Raw genomic sequence first — 20,596 nt, forward strand, 5'->3', positions numbered from 1 at the left:
CCTGAGTCTTATATTTTATCATTACCTTGGATGTGTGTATGCCTGTGTTTAAAAGGGTGTTATGTTGAATGTTATTTTCTATTAGTTGACCTGTATGAAATTGCCTTTAATGCTCTTTTTTTTACTCAATATTATTCAGCTAAGATTCATCCATACTATTACATGAAGCTGTGGTTCATCCATTTCATTGCAGGTCTTAGTTTTTAACTTGTTAATGCTCATTTGGATTCTTTCCAGGGTCCTGGCTCTATAAGCAATGCTACCATGGTCTTTCTTATCTCTGAGGCGCTGCAGAAGTTTGTTTTGGGTGGATGTATAGGAGTGGAATTGCTGAGTCATAGGGTATGCAAATGTTCCATTTTCTACTAGAACGACAAACTTGTTTCCAAAGTGACTGTACTGAGTACACTGCCACCAGCAATTAACCCCCTGTTACTCCCATCCTTTCTACCACCTCTCATTTGGAGCAAGTCTAATGGAGGTAAAGTGAGTGATATATCTTTATGGTCTTGATTTTCCTTTTCTGGAAAGACTAATGACTTTGAACATCTCTTCATATGATTATCGGCCATATGTGGTACCTCTTCTGTGAAAGTCCTGTACAAGTCTTTAGCCCATTTTTCTATTAAATTGTTTGAGCTTTTCTTATTAATTTGTAAAAGTTCTTCATATAACATCCATATAGGATATTAATCCTATATTGACTGTATGCATTGTAAATATCCACTCATAGTGTGTGACTTGCCTTTTTCTTTTAAGTGCCTTGTAATAAATAGAAGTTTGATAAAGTCAAAAGCTGCTATCTTTTCTATTATAAGTTCTTTTTGTAGCCTTGTTGCAATGAATCTTCATAAGCATCCAGTTTGGATGGGAGTATTGGCTCTCTGTGAGAGACAAGGAAATCAGAGAAGGGAAACTCCAAGGCCATTTGGCCCAAGCCTTTTATTCATAAAAGGTCTTAAATCAACTTTGTGTTCATTATCTCCAAATGAGGTCACCTACAGCCACAAAGATCCACTGTCAGGGATGAAAGAAAACCCAGCAGCTCAAGGTAAGAGCGCCGTATTTCTCTGTGCACGAGGACGTAAGAGGTTTTAATAAACCTTGTGAGCATGGGAATAGCACATTTATGTTGCATTCTATTATTTTTGTCAAGATATCACTTGGTTAAATATAAACATTCCAAATCTACCATAACGTGTACTTTTAAATGTTTTAAGTGTCTAAAGAGAACCTGAAACAGGAAGTTGCCCAGGCCTCTCTCAACACTGAGAGGTTCCCGACAGGAAGAGTGGTGTGCTCAATTTTATGTCATTGGTGAGCTGTGGGACTGGGATTCACACCCAAACGTGCCAGGCCCCAGAGCCCAGACACTCTCTGCTGCTCAACTTTGCTAAATGACAGGGAGAAACCACCCCAAGCTAACTGCCCTGTGAGCACATGTGCCCCGGGGGGCTCCCACACCACACAAAGCACTGCCTTCAGGGGCCAGGGCCTATTGCTTCTGAAGCGGGACTCAGGCTCTGCCTCTCTCCTTGGACCCATTTGGGGCTCTCCTGAGAGGGGCTGGCAAACTGCTGAGGACTCTTCTCATCATGAAGAGCAAGGTGGTGGGCCCTAGTGACCCCTAAGCTTTCTGAAAACTGCCCCCTTATATCCACTGCCCTCTGCAGTAAGGCTAAGGGATGGCCAAATGGCTGGGGATGTAGAACACAGGTACGTGTGTACATGAATATGTGTGTGCATTAGTGTGTATGAGTAGTGGGAGCGTGTGCACGAGTGACGTTGTGTGAGAGCCTGTAAGAAGGTTCCGCAGAGGTAGAATCGATGGGTAGGGAAAGGTAGGACACACTGAGGCAGGCTGGACAGGCGTGTGCATGTATGTGTGTACGTGTGTGTGAATGCATGTGTGTGAAGGTTCCGCAGAGGTGATGGGGTAGGTTGAATAGGGAACAGAAAGGAAGAGATGCTGAGTGAGACAGGCTGGACTACCCAGAGAGGCAGTAGTGCTGGCCACGGTGCACATCTTTCTCGCATCATTCACTAATGACCAAGAGATAGTAGCCTCTGCATGTGAGGGTCATGGAGAAGAATGTGCCACCACCAGCAACATCCTGATGACACCTGTCTTCATCCCACCACCTTCCTCCTCATGGACCTTCAAGGGGTCTGCAGCATGTGGCAGATAAATACCAAACCCCTCAGTCTGGAACCCCAGGCATCAAAATTAACGAGGAGTGTGACCCACGGCTCTGATTCTCATCTGTATAACGGGATAATCATGATTAATTCGGGTCACTGTGGTAATTCACTGTAATAAATGAGCAAAGTCTAACCCACTGCTGAAGAATGTATTAACCTTTTTCTGCCCTTCCTCCTCCCATTCAGCCTCCATCCCGGGCTTGCTGTCCTTACCACCACCTCCCAAGCACACCTCTGCTCCACAGCTAGATCTTGCAGTGTGCCCACCCTCCCCTGAACCCTGTCTCCCTATGCCCTCTACCTCTCACCTGGTCTTCTGTGCCTGCTTTTGCCAAGTGTTCTCACCTGGGGTGGGGAGACCCCTCTGTGCCACCATCCTCTGAGCCCAGGAGGAGGGAGGTCCATGTCTTGGGCTTAACCTGTCTGCTCTTCCCTGACCCTTTGGAAACTCAGAAAAGCCATAAGGACCAGCCCCTTTGCTTCTCCGGCCCCAAATGGGTGTCTACCTAAAGAATGTGTGCCTCTTTACCTGATACCCACATGCTTATGAGAAGTGTCTACCTAGGCTGCTAACATGGATCACCTTGCAGGTGACAGGGATACTCAAAGGAGATGCCTCTGGGAAGGTATCTCCTACCCCAAGGATGACAGTCCCCATGGCCCCGTCACAGCACACACATGCCCAGGTAGCCAGCTCTCGCCTACCTTCCTGATGCCTTCTGAAGGGCTGGACACGCAGTTGTCAGCCCCTCCATTCTTGCTGATGGTCCGCCAGAGCTCAGCAAACGTGCTGTCTTGCTCTAGAGGGTTGGTGCCCTTGGCTCGGAAGTACTCATACACAGCAGAATCCCGGACGGTGCCGTAAGACATCTCCACTTGTTTGGAAAGGTCCTGGAACGTCCTGAAATACAAAATGGCCATGAAACATGGGTACATGTTGCAACTTGCAGGGACACACATGGGCTACAAGGCCCTCCTGAGGTCGGAGCCCGGCTGTGGACACTGTCCACATCCTTCACTGCCAACCTCCAGCAGTATGAGTCCCTCAGTCTGGAGCACCACTTGCCAGGGCCTCATTCTATCCCAGTTACGTTTCCTCAGTGTAGATTAATTCAATAATGTCACTGAACACCTAAAACCAGGTTCTGTGCTGAGCCTGAAGGACAAAAGAGTGAGAAAGACATGTTTCCTGCCCTCAAGGAGCTTAGAGTCTAGCTGCAGAAACATACAGACAGACAGTCACAATATGAAAGAGTCAGGGCAACATGGGAGGCTGTACATTTAAGGTCTCCAACTCAAATTCCTGCAGAAGGACAGGAAAGAGAAAACACGCTGGCAAGACTGACGCTGGTGACTGGTCTCTGACACTCAGAGATGGCGTGGGGCAGACACACACTCAGAGGTTGTGTCAGTGAAGAGGCATGTTCCCTCCAAAGCTTGCAGCTGCTCTGGAGTTCCACCCAACTGTTGCCTTTTAAGAATCTCCGCCCAGTTTGTTTTTCAAGAAAGAAAGAAATCTGGGTTTGTACATGAAATCTCTTGACTCTGAAGTGTTGACAATTATTCAAAAGGTGATGAAGATAAAACAAAGCACTTCTGAGAGCCTCAGTGTGTTGTACATGGAGGAGAAGCAAGTAGCTCAGGCCAGGCGCATGGTGCAGGGAGGGGGTACATCAGGTAGGTCCACCAGCTGTCCAGGAGCAGATGTCTGAGCTGGGGGCAGAGGAACAGTGCCTTCCTTGGGGTAGAAGGAAGAGTCACATCAGGAAGGACCAACTGGCAGAAAGTTTTCACTTGTCCCGAGATGAGCAGTACCTGACTCTGTGTGCTGAGAGGACAGAACTGCAAAAAACAAAAAGCTCAATGGTGAGCCAGCCTCTCTCTCCAGGCTCCAGCCGGATCCCGCTTTATTTATTTCTCTTCTGGGAATCTGTCTCTCCTTTTAAGCAACCAGAATCATCATCCCCACCTCTCACTGAGTTACCGTTCCCACAAAGAGATCCAGTCATTCCCACCTGATCTACACAGCCCTCCATCTCCTGATCTCATCTTCCCCTGTTGCTCCTGCATCCACAGGACCCCAAAGCCACGGCTGAAATGAGAAATCCCACACAGTCCCCATTTATGGCACCAAACCATGGAGCTCCCTCTTCCTGGAATCCCTTTATCTTTCTCATCCACCTGATACACTTCTGCAAACACCCTGAAGTTCCAGCTGCCACCTTTCCCTGTGGGAAGACATCGCCATCCCCCGCCTCCCTGACCATCTCTATACCCTGCATGGCTTCTTTGGCAGTAAGATCTCACTGTGATTGCAGGAAGCAGCAGAGCAGAATGGGTAAAGCAGGGGCTCTGGAGTCCAGCTACCTGCCTTGCCTCTCAGCTCCACCAGCACTAACACTATGGGCCTGGGCAAATTAGCTGACCTCTCTGTGCCTCAGTTCCCAAATGTTTAAAAGAATAGGGCTAGGAGCAGAGCCTGTAGCAGCGGCTGCTGTGAAGATGAGATGAGGTGATACGTGTTCAACTCTTAGAGCAGTGAATGATGTAAACTCGGTGCCCAATAACTAGTAGCAATACCTCTGTGCTATCATTATATGGCTGGGTCCTCAGCAGATGGAGCCAAAGTAGCCCAGTATTTGCATCCTCAGCACTAGATCCAGGGCAGTTGCCAGCCTACACAGCCTGCACACAGAGGAACCAGCAATGAATGCTTCCTTCTACTCTGGAGACACACTCCATGGAATTCCTTCAGGCCCTGCTACATGGCCCAGAAACAGAGCTCAGTATTCGTTTCTATACATTATAGATGAAAGAAAACACAAAATAACAAATTTGATGAAGAAATCTTTCTAATTATTGTTCATTATTTATATCTAATTGAAGCGAGATGTTCCTTTGCTTAAAGGGCCCCAAGGGTTGTAACTCTGTCGTAATCTGCCTGTAATGAAAGGAAGAGGGATCTTTTCCCCGCATTTTTAATTTTTCTCATGGTAATAGAAACAAACACAAGGCTTTGATGAACGGGAAACATCAGGATGAATTACACAGTTGAGTCTAAATACTGAACTGCTCTAAATTACTGCAGTTTCGGGTGAGTCTGGAACGAATGTGTAACTGCCAAGGAGTTCAGCACTACTGTTTCATCCCCATGTTTGAAATGTAGATTTCTTCTCTCCTCTTGGTATTTACTCACAACGGAGCTCCTGGCCAGAGGCTCAGGGAGCATCTCTGGAATGTAAGCAGGCAGCCCAAATGTTAATGGCTTCATGTCCAACTCTGTCCCCTTAGAGGTCATTGTTCCCATCCCAAAACACCACCACCATCTTTGCTGTGCCAGCCCCCTGGCCTCCATCCATCACCTCCTGTAGCCATGAGTCTGTGTAGAAGGATCTTTCCCATCTTAAATGCACATTGCCTCTTTCAAGGAAGGTCTCCAAGCTCATTAACACACAGGAAGTATTACCATCATATTTCAGAGTGACTAAACCTAAGTCTCTTTGGAATCTGGCGGGGAGGCCCGACTATTCATGGACCAAAGCTGTCATCTCCCTGGGGCACTCATCCTCTTGTCCGAGTGCTCAGTTTTGGAAGGGACATGGAAGGAGGAATAAAGAACAGCCAGTCATCCAGGCTCCAAGCCATCAGTCAGCAGAAGACAGATGTTCACATCAGATAAGATGCCCATCCGAACAAGCAAGGGAGGCTTAGCCTGGAGAAGGCTGCGCTAGCAGCACACTTAATTTAGCATGTTTCCCAAAACAGTCTCCTCAGCAACAACTGCTAGCAAGTGTCCAAGCACCCTCACCACAGAGACGGAGATCTTCCTGTCACAGGTGGTGTCTCTATGAACCAAAATCATGCATGATGCAACTCGCTGAAGTCATCTAACCAGGTGTCTCATCCACAGTCAGCTAGCTAGCCAGTTAGTTAGTTGGTACTAGGTAAGGCACAGAGGCACATAGGCAAGGAATGCGCGGTGGGCCTCATCAAGGGGTTCATAGTGATGGGTGATGAGTGGTCAGAGAAGTAAACCAACAGTAGCTAAATAATGTGAGAGGGACTAAAACAGAGTTCTGCATGAGGGGTCCTGGAAGCACACAGGAGAAGCACCTAGCCTGTTGGCCAGAGCTAAAGAAAGGATTTCTAGAAAAGGAAGCCTGCCGGGGTCTGGATGGACCAATTAAGTGTCCTGTGCAGGCATGCACACTTAGCAGCTGACACCCAGCTCTGCGCTCGGCTGCCTATCTCCTTACTTCACCTTTTAGTAACGACGAGTGTTACAATCCTCCCACGGCAAAGATTAGCCTCTCTTCCGTGCTTTCCGCTGAGCCGGTATCTTTTACTCAATTGAGCCCTATTGAAACTGGGTTTGGGACCAATAGGAGCTGCTTCTCTGCATCTCCTGGCCCGGATGGCTGATTTTGGGGATCTTCCCTAGCTGAAAGCATAGCTGACTCCTGTGAGCACACCAGACTGTCTCACAAAAGAACTCTGTAAGCATCCCTTGCCTCTGAGAGCACTTTCCTCCCATTAAACAGGCACCTCCTGGAAGTCCCACAATGTCTCCTTCAGCTGTGGCCAAGGACAGTCTACCCAGCCTGGCACCACCTCCCTCCCTCCCCGTACCTTTCTCCATAAGTCAATCTTACTATTTCCCAGGTACATTTTCATTAACAAAGAGATAAATTTGTTTGCAGCATGAGAAAAATCGATAACACAGGATGTATAAATACATCTTTGCATGTTACAGAAATACTTACATTGGCAATGAAGATAAATACACTTGCAACAAGAGGAGAATCAATATACAGTATATGTAAAACAGATTTCAACAACTGTGGGGTTGCCATCATCACGGGTCTGATAAATCTAAATCCCAAAGCCCTGTTATTCTTGCTTAAGGAGAAAAGGAATGGGAATTCCCTGGTGGGCCAGTGGTTGGGAGTCTGTGCTTCCACTGCAGGGAGCACGGCTTCCATCCCTGGTCAGGGAACTAAGATCACACATGTTACGATGCAGCCAAAAAGATAAAAAGAGAGAGGGAGAGAAAAGGAAATAGTGGAGTACCCCAAAAGTTACAGGCAGGTGGGGATGCTCATCCTTGTAATCTGAAGCTGTCGTAACTACAGCCCACAGATGCCTTTACTATCATTCTGGCAGCCTCACTTTTCTTTTCTTTTTTTATTAATTAATTTACTTTATTTATTTATTTTTGGCTGAGTTGGGTCTTCGTTGCTGCGCATGGGCTTTCTCTAGCTGCGGCGAGCGGGGTCTACTCTGAGTTGCAGTGTGCAGGCTTCTCATTGCGGTGGCTTCTCCTGTTGCAGAGCACAGGCTCTAGGCGCACCAGCTTCACTAGTTGTCGCTCGTGGGCTCAGCAGTTGTGGCGCACGGGCTTAGTTGCTTCTGTGGCATGTGGGATCCTCCCGGATCAGGGCTCAAACCCGTGTCCCCTGCATTGGCTGGCGGATTCCTAACCACTGCGCTACCAGGGAAGCCCCCTCACTTTTCTCTCTCGTGTCTGACTCGACAAGAATGGTGCTGTGCCAATCAGTTGGGATTGCCTGGTCAGGTTCCACAGCCTCCTTCTGGGACGTCTGGGTACCAGAGCTGCCCATTTCCCTGCCCTTCCTGAGCTTCCTCCCAGGGCTCCCCCTGTGCTTCCGGTCTCTCTAATCCTCCCCCCATGCAGTGGCTCCAACCCAGGGCTCCGCCACATTTCCCATCTCTCCACCCCAGACCTGGGTTCTTCAAGGCGAACAGGACCTCAGGTGAAGGCTGAGACACTCCAAGATGCTTCTCAACCTTGGGCCCTGAAAGGTATCTCAGGGTCTTCATTCCTTCCTTCATCCCATGAAAAAAAAAATCCTATTTCCTGAGCATCTACTTCTGTCAAGCACTGTTCTAGGTCTAAGGATATGAGCAACGCTAAGTTCCCACGCTTGTGGAGTTTGCATGATGGAGGTGGGAGAGAGAAACAAACATATGAGCGACAAACAAAAGAACCAATAATTACAAAATGCTGGGGTCAGCAAATTTTCTGGGAAGGGACGGAGAGCACGTACGTAGGCAGTAAGGGCCACATACCACTCTGTTGCATATTCCTTGGTTTTGGGGTTTTTTTTTAGAACATTGTAAAATGTTTCAAGAAACGAAAAACAATCTTAGCTTGCAGGCTGCAGGAAAATAGGCTGCTGGCCAGATGTGGCCTGTGGGGATGTAGTCAGCCGACTGCCGATGTCATGTTTCCAGTGACGAAAAGTGCTACGAAGAGTAATAAAGCAAAGTAAGGGTTACAGAAAATGATGGAGGAAGTGATTATATGAAGTATGCAGGGGGGTGTTTTAGCCACTGGAGCTGACATCGAGGGCGTGTGTTTCTTCACCACTTTTTCGTGACCTGGTCTGGGAGGAGGTGAGAGTAGAGACTGCTGAGGGCAGGGCTTAGACCTGGAGACGCTTGCCTTCCAAGGAGCAGAGGCCGGCAGGCTCAAAGCTCATCAGCCTCTCTCCCCTGCAATGGCCCCCTTAACATGGACCAGGGTCCCCCCTGGGAGGCTGGGGCAGGCGATGCTGGATATTACACGGGGCTCCTTTGTATCCACAGGCTGTCATCTGAGTGACTGCAGATCAGGATCCCAGCTCAGGAAACTGTCAGGTTAACACTGTATGAGGACACTTAGTGACCCACTGGGATGAGGGTCACGTGGCAGGAAAATGCCTCTTTGTAGGACACAGGAGGCCAGGAAGCCCTTCTTCAAAAGTGTGCCCCACGTGCCAGTCACAGGGCCCAGTGGGTACCGGGTACCCTGCTGATGTGTGCTCGCTCCCTCCCCCAATCTTCCCTCCACATTCTTTTCCCTCCAAATCCCATTTCTTTGATTACTATTGAAATTCAAAGATGCCCAAAGTACGCTAAGGGAAAAAAAAAACAAACCTCAATGCATTTGTATGTAGTATATTTCCATTCTTATAAAGAGTAACCATTAATAAATGTACGTAAATATAGGGACAAAACCAGGAGGAATGTGCACTGAACAGTAATGAGACTTCCACTTTGTAAAAATGTATTTCTGTAAAATTTGCATTTTTTATTATGTTGTAAACACAAGTGTGATCTGAATGATTTAACAAATCCTTCGGCTGCCCAAGTGTCAGTTCTGGGCCTTGGGAATTTAGCTCTGCACTCTTCTGTCACCTCCACTTCCACCCCTTCCACCAACCTCCTGCCCCATTACACTCGTGCCCCGCTGACTGTAGGGAGAGGGCTCCAAGGGGCTGTGATAGTCGCAGCTTCCGTCCACGGAGCAAAACAAACATGCCCGTATTAACCCCAAGGGGGCTGAGCCATCCTGGGCATCCAGGGCCCGTCAGGACCAAGGTTTCCTCACCAAAGCAGGCTGCAGTTTGCCTTACTTGCACATTTTCTGCTTGGATTCAGCCCAGCTCAGGTGCCCTTGGCTGCCAAAGCAGATGGGGGTGGCTAGACATGAGTTTCTGAAAGAAGGGCATATGCGTCACATGTTTGTGATTTGCTAAATGCAGTCTAGACCCTGGAAGTGAGGAAGGCTCAGTAATAGGTGCTGAAGGATCAGTAAGAGGTGCTAATAGTAATAGGTGCTCAGTAATAGGTGCTGAAGGATCACCTCAGTCAGGCCAGATAACTCTGGGCCAGGTACTAAGCCCAGGCCCTGGCACGTGGCAGAGGTTGAATATCCACATCTTTCACTGGGTCTAATCCGGGGACCTCCAATACCATTGGCAAAGGGTGCTCAGCCCATGGAGACTTCTGCACTCCGGTTTTACCTCCTCCAGCCTCTTCTCAGACTACCCTGCTCTCGGGTGTTAGCCTGGTGGATGATCTGCTCTCTTAGGCCTCTGAGCCTTCACTCAGGCTCACTGTCTGTTCCCCACGCAGTTCCCTGCCTTCATGTGACTAAAACCCACCCTCCTTCCAGGAATCAGCTCAGCTGTCATCTCCAGTAGAAAGAGTGGATTCCCCCCCTGGGCCCATGCCCCCTCTATGTGCTCCCCGCTTAGTCTATCCTACCTCCTGGACTTCATGTGGCTACTGACATGCCTGTTTCCCCCACCTTGACAGTGGGCTCCCTCAGGGCTGGATTCTGTGTACATCTCTGGATCCCTGTCACCCCTCATATGGTCTGACAGACAGCGTGTGCTGAGTTCATGCTTTCTGGAAGAATCAAATCTAGTTTGAAAACAACTCTGTGTTTACAGCTGAATATGGCTGGAGAAAATCCAAATTGGAGACTAGCACAGTGATGGGCCGAACTTTAGAATCATGACCACTAACCTCAAGTGACCCCTAAGGCTGCCTGGCAGTCTAAATTCTCCTGTTCAATTCACGCTCTCACTCTCTTAGATGACTCTCAGACAAGGACCCTACTTCCAATTTCCTAAGACAGTAGAAGCTATCAGTAGAGAAATTTGCCTCTCTGTAAAGAACTTCCTTTTCAAAAACCATCAAATACCTGCTTTTCAAAACACTGGCTCTGTCGTTGCTCCTATTTATTTCTAACTCTGTTTGTCTCCTGGATCCCAGACTTTCTTGCTTTCTCAAGTACATTGCCCTTCCAGTTGTCATCTTTATCTCCCACATCATGAAATTGCTTCTCTCCGTAGGTCATTTCCATCAGCATACAAACACATACATCTTCTATCTTTAAAAAAAAAAAATCCTGCTTTGAGTTCCCATCCTCCTCCAACCACTCTCCAGTTCTTCCAGGGAGCTGTCTATGGTCACTGCCTCCATTACTCCCTTCCCGTTTCTCATGAACCTAGCTGAAGCTTTCATCCCACCACTCAACTGAGGCTGCTTCTGTCAAGGTCATTAACAATCTCTCAAACACAGTGGCCCATTCCCAGTCTTCACTTTACTCCCACCCACCAGCATTTATTTGACAAACTTGATCAATCTGTCCCTCCCTCACTTGGCTGCTGGGACAGCACCCTTTCTTAGCTCTCCCACCTTGCAGGCACCTCCCTATCCATCTCCTTTCTAGTTCTTGCTCTCTTTTCAGACTCTGAACGTTGGGGTGTCCCGGGTTCAACCCACAGATTCCTTCTCTTCTCTGGTGACCCCCCACCTTCACCACAATCTGGTCAATTGGCTGTAGATACATCTATACACTGATGACTCCAATGGACCACCCCAGCCCTGATTCACCCCGCTGACCTTGGGCAGCTGCCCCCTGACATCTCCATTTGGATGGCTATTAGGTCCCTACACCAATCATGTTCAAATCCAAGTTCTTGAATCGCAAACCCCCAAACCTACCACCAAAACTGCTCTGTTTTTAGTTCATCCATCTCAGTCAAAGGTTGCTCTATTTTTGACATGCTGTAGCCAAAAGCCATGGGGTCACTACTGATTCCTCTCTCTTGCATATTTTACATACAATCTCAGCATGTTTGATATCGTCTGCCATCAAGATAGACGCAGAATCACATCGCTTCTCATCACATTCATGATGAACCACTCTGTGTCTCACCTGGATATTGAGATAATCTCCCCAGTGGTTTTCTTGCTTCCACCTTTAACTCTATAGTCTGTTACTTGGGGGATAAGTAGGGTATCCTTTCAAAATCTAAGTCAGATCATGTGACCTCATTGCTAGAAACCCTCCAATTGCTTCTCACCTCTCCAAGAAACACCCCCAATCCTCACGTGGCCTGAAAGGTCACACACAATCTGGACCCAATACCTCTGCTCTCACCACACTGGCTGCTCTGCCTTCCTGCCTTGGGGGTTCTGCAGCTGTTTTTCTCCACGTGATATACTCTTCCCTCACATCTCTAATTGGCTCATTCCCTCAGTGCTTTGGGAATATCAAATGTCACCTTCTCCATGAGACCTTTGTTGACAACCCTCTATAAAATACCACCCTCTTTAAACTATACGATAAAAACAAAGAAATATATAACAGGCTGTTTCATGGCAGTTCTCCCCCTAGAATGGGACGTGTCTGGTTTATTGCAATGTCACCAGTGCCTACACCTGCATGACCAATCATCCCAGTTTGCACAGGACAGAGAGGTTTCCTGGGTTACAGGACTCTCAGTGCTAAAACCAGGGAAGTTCCAGCGAAATTGTGGTAATATCCCCCCCTACCTACAACAGTGCCTGGCACATAGTAGATGCTCTAATAAACATGGGTTATTATGTGCGTGAATAATATATTAACGAATTAGCCTTTTTCTCACTTTCCCATTATCTCGGTTGGATATTCTGTTGGAAAGGTCTTGGGTTGACCAGTGCCCTTTCAGGACAAGCGTGGGCCGGTCATCTGCAGAGAAGAAAGCATACTGATGGCTTGGGGAGTTTGAATGGGAGAGCTGTAGCCTTGGGCCAGGAGGTGCAGCACAGAGCTACACGGTCAGAGCCAGGCCAGGAACAAATCACCAAGAAGCCCAGGGATCAGGCTGGGTTCTCCACGGGCTTCCTTCTCAGGGTCTGGAAGCTTCAGGATCAAGCTCCCTTATGGATCTGATGGAAATCAGCACTGGCTGAGAGTCTCCTCCTGGGTCTGAATCCCCAGCAGCTGCTGTCTGCCTCCCTAGGTCCCATGCCCCTCCTACTCGGTGGGAGCCCCACACAAACAGCTCCACCAGGCGGCAGTACCACCATGTCAAGAACACGACGGGCTCCCAGCTCTCCGCACCCACAAATATCTGCTGCCACAAATCCATACAAAAGCAGGATGCACCATTAACCTTTAATATATCAGTGTTAGGGCTCTTAATCCATTATGAGGCTGTCACAAATGTGACTGAAATGCAAATCATAGCGGCAGCCCTCCGGGAGTGTGTGAAGGTGCCTCCACTGTCTCCTGGCACAGCCTGCATCCTCTGTGCTCTGGAGAAACAGCCTGAGTCTCCTCTCTCCCTGCTGGCTTTTGTTTCCACTCTCTTCCCCTCCCTCTGCTCCTTCTTTCCAGACGTCTGACTGAGCCCCTCTATTATGTCAGCTTCCCCAGCATGCAGTCACTTGATATGCTAGAAGAAAGCTATAACAATGCTAACTTCCAGACACGGTGCTAAGACTTCATTTAACCTTGGCCATAATTTCATGAAGTTATTATTATCCCTCCATTTTAGAGATGAAGAAATCAAGGCTCAAGGAGATTAAGCAACGATGGAAGGCCACAGAAGCAGCAAGTAGAAGAGCCATCTCCCCGCTCAGGACTGGCTTGATCCAAAAACCCACACATTCGATCACCATCCTACAGTGATGTTAGGCAGCCCATAGCTAAGTGTGGAGGATTAACAAGTAAACAGACGATCAAAAATAGCGTGCAGAATATATTGCTAGAAATAAGCTCAGAGTCATTCGAACACGATGTTGAACCTATCCCAGCTTGGCAGATGAGAGTTTGAGGGTGGGGAAAAGGAGACAGGGTTAGCAGGAAAGGCAGGGCTTAAGTTGAGACTTAAGGAGAAAGCGGAAATTGACACTGGAGGGGGAATAAAAGATGTTCTGTGCAAAGGTGATAGGATTTTCAAACCATGGATGTCTTGAGAGCAAAACCTCCTGAGAACAACTAATGGTTTACTACAAGGGAGCAGAAATGGTTAAGTAACCAAGAAGCACTAAGGACAGGATTGAGGAAACAATTATTCATAAAATACTTATAGGCTAGTATAATGGGATGGAAAAGCAAAAATGATGGTGTTCCCTGGACAATTACAGGGTCCAAGCATGTGGGAGACGAGCAGGTGGGCACGTCCTGTACAATGGGCAGTAGGGAAGGTACTGCAGAAAGCTATCGCACGTGTTTTAGAAGGCAGGGCTGAGGAGTCACAGTGAGCCCACGTGCTTGCACGCGAGTGTGCATGCACGCCTGTGCACATGTGTTCAGGGCCTGGGTGTGTGCATGGAAGGACTCCAGGGCAGAAAGAAGAGAGGAAGGAGGGAGAGGGGTATGGCTGGAGGGCTGGGACACTCAGATTAAGGGATGTCATTTGCCATGACAAATGTTAAAATAAACGAGCAGCTATGGGTTCTTCGGTAGCGGAATGGTGACCTCATAGGAGGCAGATTTGTATGACGGGGAAACCAACCAAAGCATCTAGTGCAGGGATCATAGCGTGACACATCTTGCCCACCTGAGTGTGTTTATGGGCCTGGGCAGTTAGCACTCCTTGCGCAAGAAATCAGAGACTCAGGCCCTTGCCATGTGGGGAAGCTGGAGAGAAAATACTAGCGCATGTGAGTCTGTTATTGAACAACACAAACCCAGCTGTAATTGAACATGAAGCTACAAGATGCTAGCCATTCTGAATCAGTCTCTGCAGAACAATCACTTAACAAGGTTATGGACGCCGATGGAGAGGTCAGGGAAGGGAGATGGGAGGACAGAGGTATGTTCTGATACTGATGAGTCTTGCTTGGTTCAGGGATGGAGGGGGCCCTACTTTGTGCCAGGTGCTACATGAGGGTCAGCTCATTTCATCTACGGAAACACACTTCGTGACAAGTTATTCGACCCCTTCCTAGATGAGGAAATGATGACGTTTTTAGGGCTAGTCCCATGCCAGGGCCAAGTTGAGCTTGCTGGTCTGTCTGATCCCAAGCTTTCCCAGGCCTGTATCTCTGAGATGCCTAAGAGGCCTTCCTAAACCAGCTCCAACTGGGGGTGATGTCCCTGCTGTGGACCATTCAGTTACAGCTGGTTTTCTCTTGGACAAAAGGCTCTTCTAGCACCATTAGCAATGCCAGGTGCCAGCCACACCACCCCAGAAGTCCCACCAGCCAAACGGCCTTGATCTGACACTCTCTCTGGCTAGTGACAGAGGCTGTCTGCTTCACTCCCCAGGCAGGCACCGTCGGAAGCTGCCTCAGCACCGGGATGCTGGCAGAACTACACATGGCCCTGCTTTTTGTTTTCTAAGAAAATTATTCATCCCATTAACTTCTTAGGGTTTGGGCAAAACACTCAGGACAACTCTGCAGTGTCCAACAGGAGACTGTCTGATGGGAGCAAAACACCTAGCTGTGGAACACAAGACAATGCACCCCAGAGAAATTTCTGGAAAAGTTTCTGCAGCCTGGTGGACAAAGAGAAGGATTCTGGCACTTAGTGGGGGCATCCAAATATATGCAAGCCTTCCCTGTGCCATCTCCTCTTTTATTACTGGATCCTCGTAACAGCTCTGGATGGAAGTTATCACAGTCCTCATTCTCAGGACCCTGTGAGGCGAACTAACTTCTGCAAGAATCAGAGACTTACGCCAACTTACCCAAGACCATGTAGCATCAGCACTAGAGCTGAGCATGTACATCTGTCTGTTCCGGCTGCAAAGCCTGGCTCTACACCTTGACGTGGTACCTCCTGAGAAACAGGAGCAAGTTAGGGAAGCAACATGGGCTAGTTTGGTGAGTCTGGGAGCTCTGGGACCTGGGTTCTGGGCTCTGCCTAGAGAATACGGCACCTCCCTGCTCTGAGGGGCACCCGTCCTGGGGTGACAGTGCAGGGCAGGGGTCCAGGGCTTCAGTGCTGGAGTCAGACTGTGGTTGTGAGTATCACACTACACTGCTAGCTCAATGGCCTTGAATAAGATGCTCAACCTCTCTGTGCCTCGGTTTCCTCATCTATACAACAGGGCTACTCACAAGATTGAGTGAATTCAGGAAAAGCCCTGAGAATAGTGCTGGACCCTGGGACACACTTGATCAATGGTTGCTTCAGTTTCCCTAACTATTCAATGAGAAAACTAGGCTGTGTCACGGTTATAAACTGCCAGTCCTCAGGACAGGCCCAGGAGTGGCTGGATTGGTCCAGCGTAGTGTTTGTGTTAAATTTGAATGGTTTTAACGTGGGCATGTGATTTCTGGGTCATCACAAGCTCCAGTGCTCTTAGACTCTCATGGACACTCTCTACCCAGCCCTGTAAACATTCGGGACTGAAACCCCTGGACAAGATGCTCTCTTAGATCTCCCCGCACCGTGATATCTCATGAGTCTGTGGCCTGCGCTGGAACTCAAAAACCTCATCTTATTTAGGATTCTCTCTTCTGACAAAGCAACAGCGCCATGGACTGTTTTCTCTGAAAACTGGAATCTCATTTTTCAGTGTCTGTCAGGGTTCAGAGCTACCGAGGGGAGGACGCCACAAAGAACAGGCTTCTAGCAATTAAAATCCAGTTTGTCCAGATGCCAGGAGACTTGCCCCTATGGGAAGCTGACAGCCACCTCCCCAGAGGCAGAGGTCTCGGGAGCTTGTCTCCAAGTCACACCAAGGCTGTGGCCACAACCCACCTAATGGGGCAAAACAAATTAACCACCTTCAAAGGCATCTGCTCAGGTCTCTGTGGGCTTCCCTGACTCTTAGCAGCATGATATAGTCCCCACGGTACCTAGGGATGAAAGAAAAATGCACAAAAACCCGCCACAAACCCAAAGCGAAGCCAACCCCTTCCTCGATGTAGCAGGGAGGGTTGATGGTAAATTTTAGGAAGATGCTGGCTGCCATCTTCAAGAGAAATGAGCATTCCGTAGGAACCGTCAAAGGACTGTGTTGTTCAAAGATGGGGTGCCCTGTGTCTGCCACCCATCCAGATTGCCGTGTCTGCCAAAATCAAGGCTCTGCCTCAAATGTCCCCCTCCTGCCATGTTCACAGGCCATCCACATTCACAGCCACCTCCCGTGTCTCCTGGGATTCAGAACTTGGAGCACCAGGGCCAGGCTGTTCCTGGATCTTTACACCCAGATCACAAGAGTCACTAAGTAGACAGTGTACTTCCATTTGATTGAGTGGATGAAGGATGTATAAGCACACATCTCTGCTGCCTCAGCACAGAAGTCAGGTCTCAGTAAGGAGCTCCTAGCTGGGAGTCAAAGATCACAGCCTGAGAGCTCACATGTAAGAGCCTTCAGCAAGAAGAATCATACTGTGTAAAGAACACCTACTATGTGTCAGGCAGCTGTCAAAATCCTCATGAAACACAAGACAGCTAAATATGAACATCTCAATTTTCCTATGAGGAAGCCAAGGCATATGAAATAGGTGACTTATGTGGTCCTGCAGCCAGTAGGGGTGTGAGCAAAGATTCCCTAGCGGTGTCTGACTCCAAAATGCTCTTCTCTTGGAATTAGAGAATGACTTTGAGGCTACACTTCGACTCACAGTCTATGTTTTTGGTTTTTTAATCTCTTGTAATGTCTGAAGGTATTCATGTTTTATCATCCTGCATGGGCTGAGGAAGCATTTCAAAGTCCCAACCAACCTTAGCTGTGCTTGGGGACCCAAAGGATGAGTTCTGTCTCTTTACTGAGAGCCGAGCTTGAAGCTGTAGCCATGGGTACCTTGGAGATGGTGGTGGCAGAGATAATAGAACCTGAGGTTTCACTTCCCCAAAGGAAATGAAACTCAGGGGTGCACAATAGGTCCCCTCTCAACTTGGAGACTTTCCTTTCAGCTTTTCAGCATGAATATCTCATTAAGTGCTGCATGCCAGTGAAGAGCATTGGCTCTGGTTCAAACAAGCTTACATTTGAACCCAGGCCCTGCTACATACCAGTTGTGTGAACTGGTTTTCCGCCTCGGTTTCCTCATCTGCAATAACAGTTCAATATGGTAACAAACAAATGATAAAATTTATGTAAAGCACTTAGGCAACTTCTAGCACATTACTGTATAACTCCCTCTTTCTCCAGTAAATGATACGCATCGATGCTGTCATTCCAATTATTATTAGTATTGTTGCTGAAGTATATTCCCTTACAGAGTCAGGGAAATAGGTATGACTGATATTTCAGTAGACTCCTCTATTATACACTCCAGTTTCCTTTCCATACAAGAAAACTCCAGCAGCCCCAGGGCCATACCTGGGCAGTGGCCAGCCCAAGACATGCACTCAAAGCCCTGGGGCTCAGGATGAAGGATGTCAACACACAGATCCAAAGGTCTCTAAAGAGCCATCTAGTCCACACTCCTACCTTCCCCTGCTTCTTCCAATGGTTGTTAAGGGTTAACATGGTAATGAAAGCATGAGATCCTAGTTCTTATGATATTAATTAAAGTGAAAACTACAGATGGTGTTTAATAACAACTTCATCCCAGCAGGTTCCAGGCACTTTACCTAAATCAAACATATCATAAAGTTGGCATGAGAATCACAGAGCTTGGCCCTGGCACATCTAGCCAGGGACACATGACCTCACCTGGAGTGAAAGTAACAAACCATCTCTATTACTTACGCAGATGTGGCCTTAAATGGCTTGACAGTCTGATTCTACCCTACCACCTCCTGGAGCCAAAAATAAAGGAGTATTGATTGCAAAGATTAATAACGGAGTTCAGGAAGGAAAATGATGCAAAACACCTTTTTCTCTCCCTTCGTGATATAAACGCCTGCCACCCCTGCAACCTAATTTTGTCACCCAGCACACGGGAGTGTATTAATTAAAGTGACACCAAGGACAGGAAAATCTGAGCTCTGGGGGTGTGACTGGAAATACATAAATATGCATCTCCAGGCTGTCTCAGGAAGAGAGGCACGTTGCCAGGCAAGATCAGCATAATTCCACCGAGGGGAGCGGGGAGAGGAGTGCACACAGCTCACCCCTGGAGGTCACGGCTCTGGTTCTCCCAAATGGCTCCCGAAACCAGACAAAGAAACTAGACCAAGAGTGACTATCTGATATCCCACCTCTTTTGTAGAAAACTAGGCCATCACTTTTGTAAACATCCCTTGATATGGCCTGGGGAGTAGCTCATATTTAATGGATAGTTATTATGTGCTCGATTTTCACAATATACTGACACAGAGTGGTGTCATTTTGGATGAGGAAACTGAGGCCCAGTATGGCCAGTCAACGGCTCAGCAGAATTCAAGATCATGTTTGATTAAAATCACCGCCCTGCACTGTTCTGATCAAACAGGAGGTATCAGAGGCCAGGGTACAATGAGAAGGCTTTGTCCAGGGGACCAGTCCTGGGAGAGTCCTTCTGATGGGACATCCCTCCAGGGTCAGAGCTTCCCTCCGCAAGACCAGGGCCTGCTGTGCCCGCTCCCAACAGCAGAGGCTACACTGGGACTTGGACTTCCCAGCCGGGGAAGCTCTTCTCCCCAGGGAGGGGCAGGTACTAGCAACTCTCCATGGACAGGTATGAGATTTAGTTGGGATTAACTTGTAAGGCGTGAGGAGATGGTGGATGATTTTAGAGACTCCACGTTTGCGTTGCATTATTTAGGTCAATTTCACTGCAGTCGGTAAATCAGTTTCAACAGTCGCCTGTGCTGTATGCCCTGATTTCAGATACTATAGGAGATGTGACCTCACCTCATCCTGAGCTCCCTCACTATAATTACCTCCACCTGGACATCCGTGAGCATCTAAAACTTATCTGGTCCCAAATGCCCCTCCCCTGTACACCTCACATCAGGTCAGGCATCACCAGCCACCCAGGCCCTGGAGCCAGGACCTGGGCTGTCCCGCTTCCTCACTTCAGCCTTCCTCCCATCTGTCATATCCCAACAGGCATGTTCAAGTTGACCTCCTCAGTCTTTCTCAGATTTCCCTCCTCCTCCAACAGCAGTGCTGCCCTAGTTCAGGAAAATACAGAGAATGCTCACTGGGCTGTAAGGAGGTGAGAACTAAGCAGAAGCAGAGAGGAGCAGATAGAATGAGCTTAGTCTCACTAGGAGCAGGAAAGCAGAACAGATTTCACCCCTGGCATCCTTCTGTGATCCCCACGCTACAGGCGCAGGCATCCTGATATGCAACACTCCTTCTTTAACCAAAGTCTTGTATTATATATCTCCTATTATCTTGCTTGTTCCCCTAATAAGCTGCTATTTTAAAAAAGAAGGCGGCAAATAAGAGAAGATTATTGAGTGCTTACTATGTACAGAGCACTGTTCTGAGTATTTGCAGAACAACCCTTTCAGGTAGGGCCTATTATTGTTCTCAATTTACAGAAGGGGAGTCCGGGGCCCAGAAGGTTAACTAAGTTGCCCAAAGTCATGCCTCCATTAAATACTGGGTCCCCGGTGTGAGTTCAGGCAATATGGCTCCCTAGCCTGCATTCGTTCCATGCTTTAAGCTCCATGAGAACATTCCATAGGTCTGCCTTCTTCCCCAGTAGGTCCCAGAACTGAGCACAGTGCCTGGAACATAGTAGGTAATCAATAAAGATCTGGTGAGTGGATGAGTCCAGACTGTCCTGCTGCAGTGCGTGTCATCACTGTAAGCCCTGATCACTGTTCCTGCTCCTGGGTCCCTCTGCTCCCCTTGGCTCCTGGCTCCACTGTCTGACTTGGCTTCCCTCCCCTACAAGAAATGGCACCTCTTCCTTCCCTACCTCTCCATCCATTCAGGCTGAGCCAGTGCTCTCACCCACCATCCCCACAGTCCCCCGAGCAACA

The 20,596-nt window shown here is 48.2% G+C and overlaps 1 protein-coding gene across 1 annotated transcript in view; it reads right to left on the bottom strand.

Annotated features, from left to right (window-relative positions):
* GRID1 (glutamate ionotropic receptor delta type subunit 1) overlaps window positions 1–20,596 on the bottom strand; it is a 686,100-nt gene that overhangs the window by 51,324 nt on the left and 614,180 nt on the right. Inside the window, exon 14 of the mRNA XM_007458349.1 lies at window positions 2,908–3,103. Within this exon, the coding sequence (XP_007458411.1) occupies window positions 2,908–3,103 (196 nt within the window). The remainder of the gene's footprint in view (window positions 1–2,907; window positions 3,104–20,596) is intronic.

Source organism: Lipotes vexillifer, unplaced genomic scaffold, assembly GCF_000442215.2.
Source record: "Lipotes vexillifer unplaced genomic scaffold, Lipotes_vexillifer_v1.1 scaffold437, whole genome shotgun sequence".
NCBI lineage: Eukaryota > Metazoa > Chordata > Mammalia > Artiodactyla > Lipotidae > Lipotes > Lipotes vexillifer.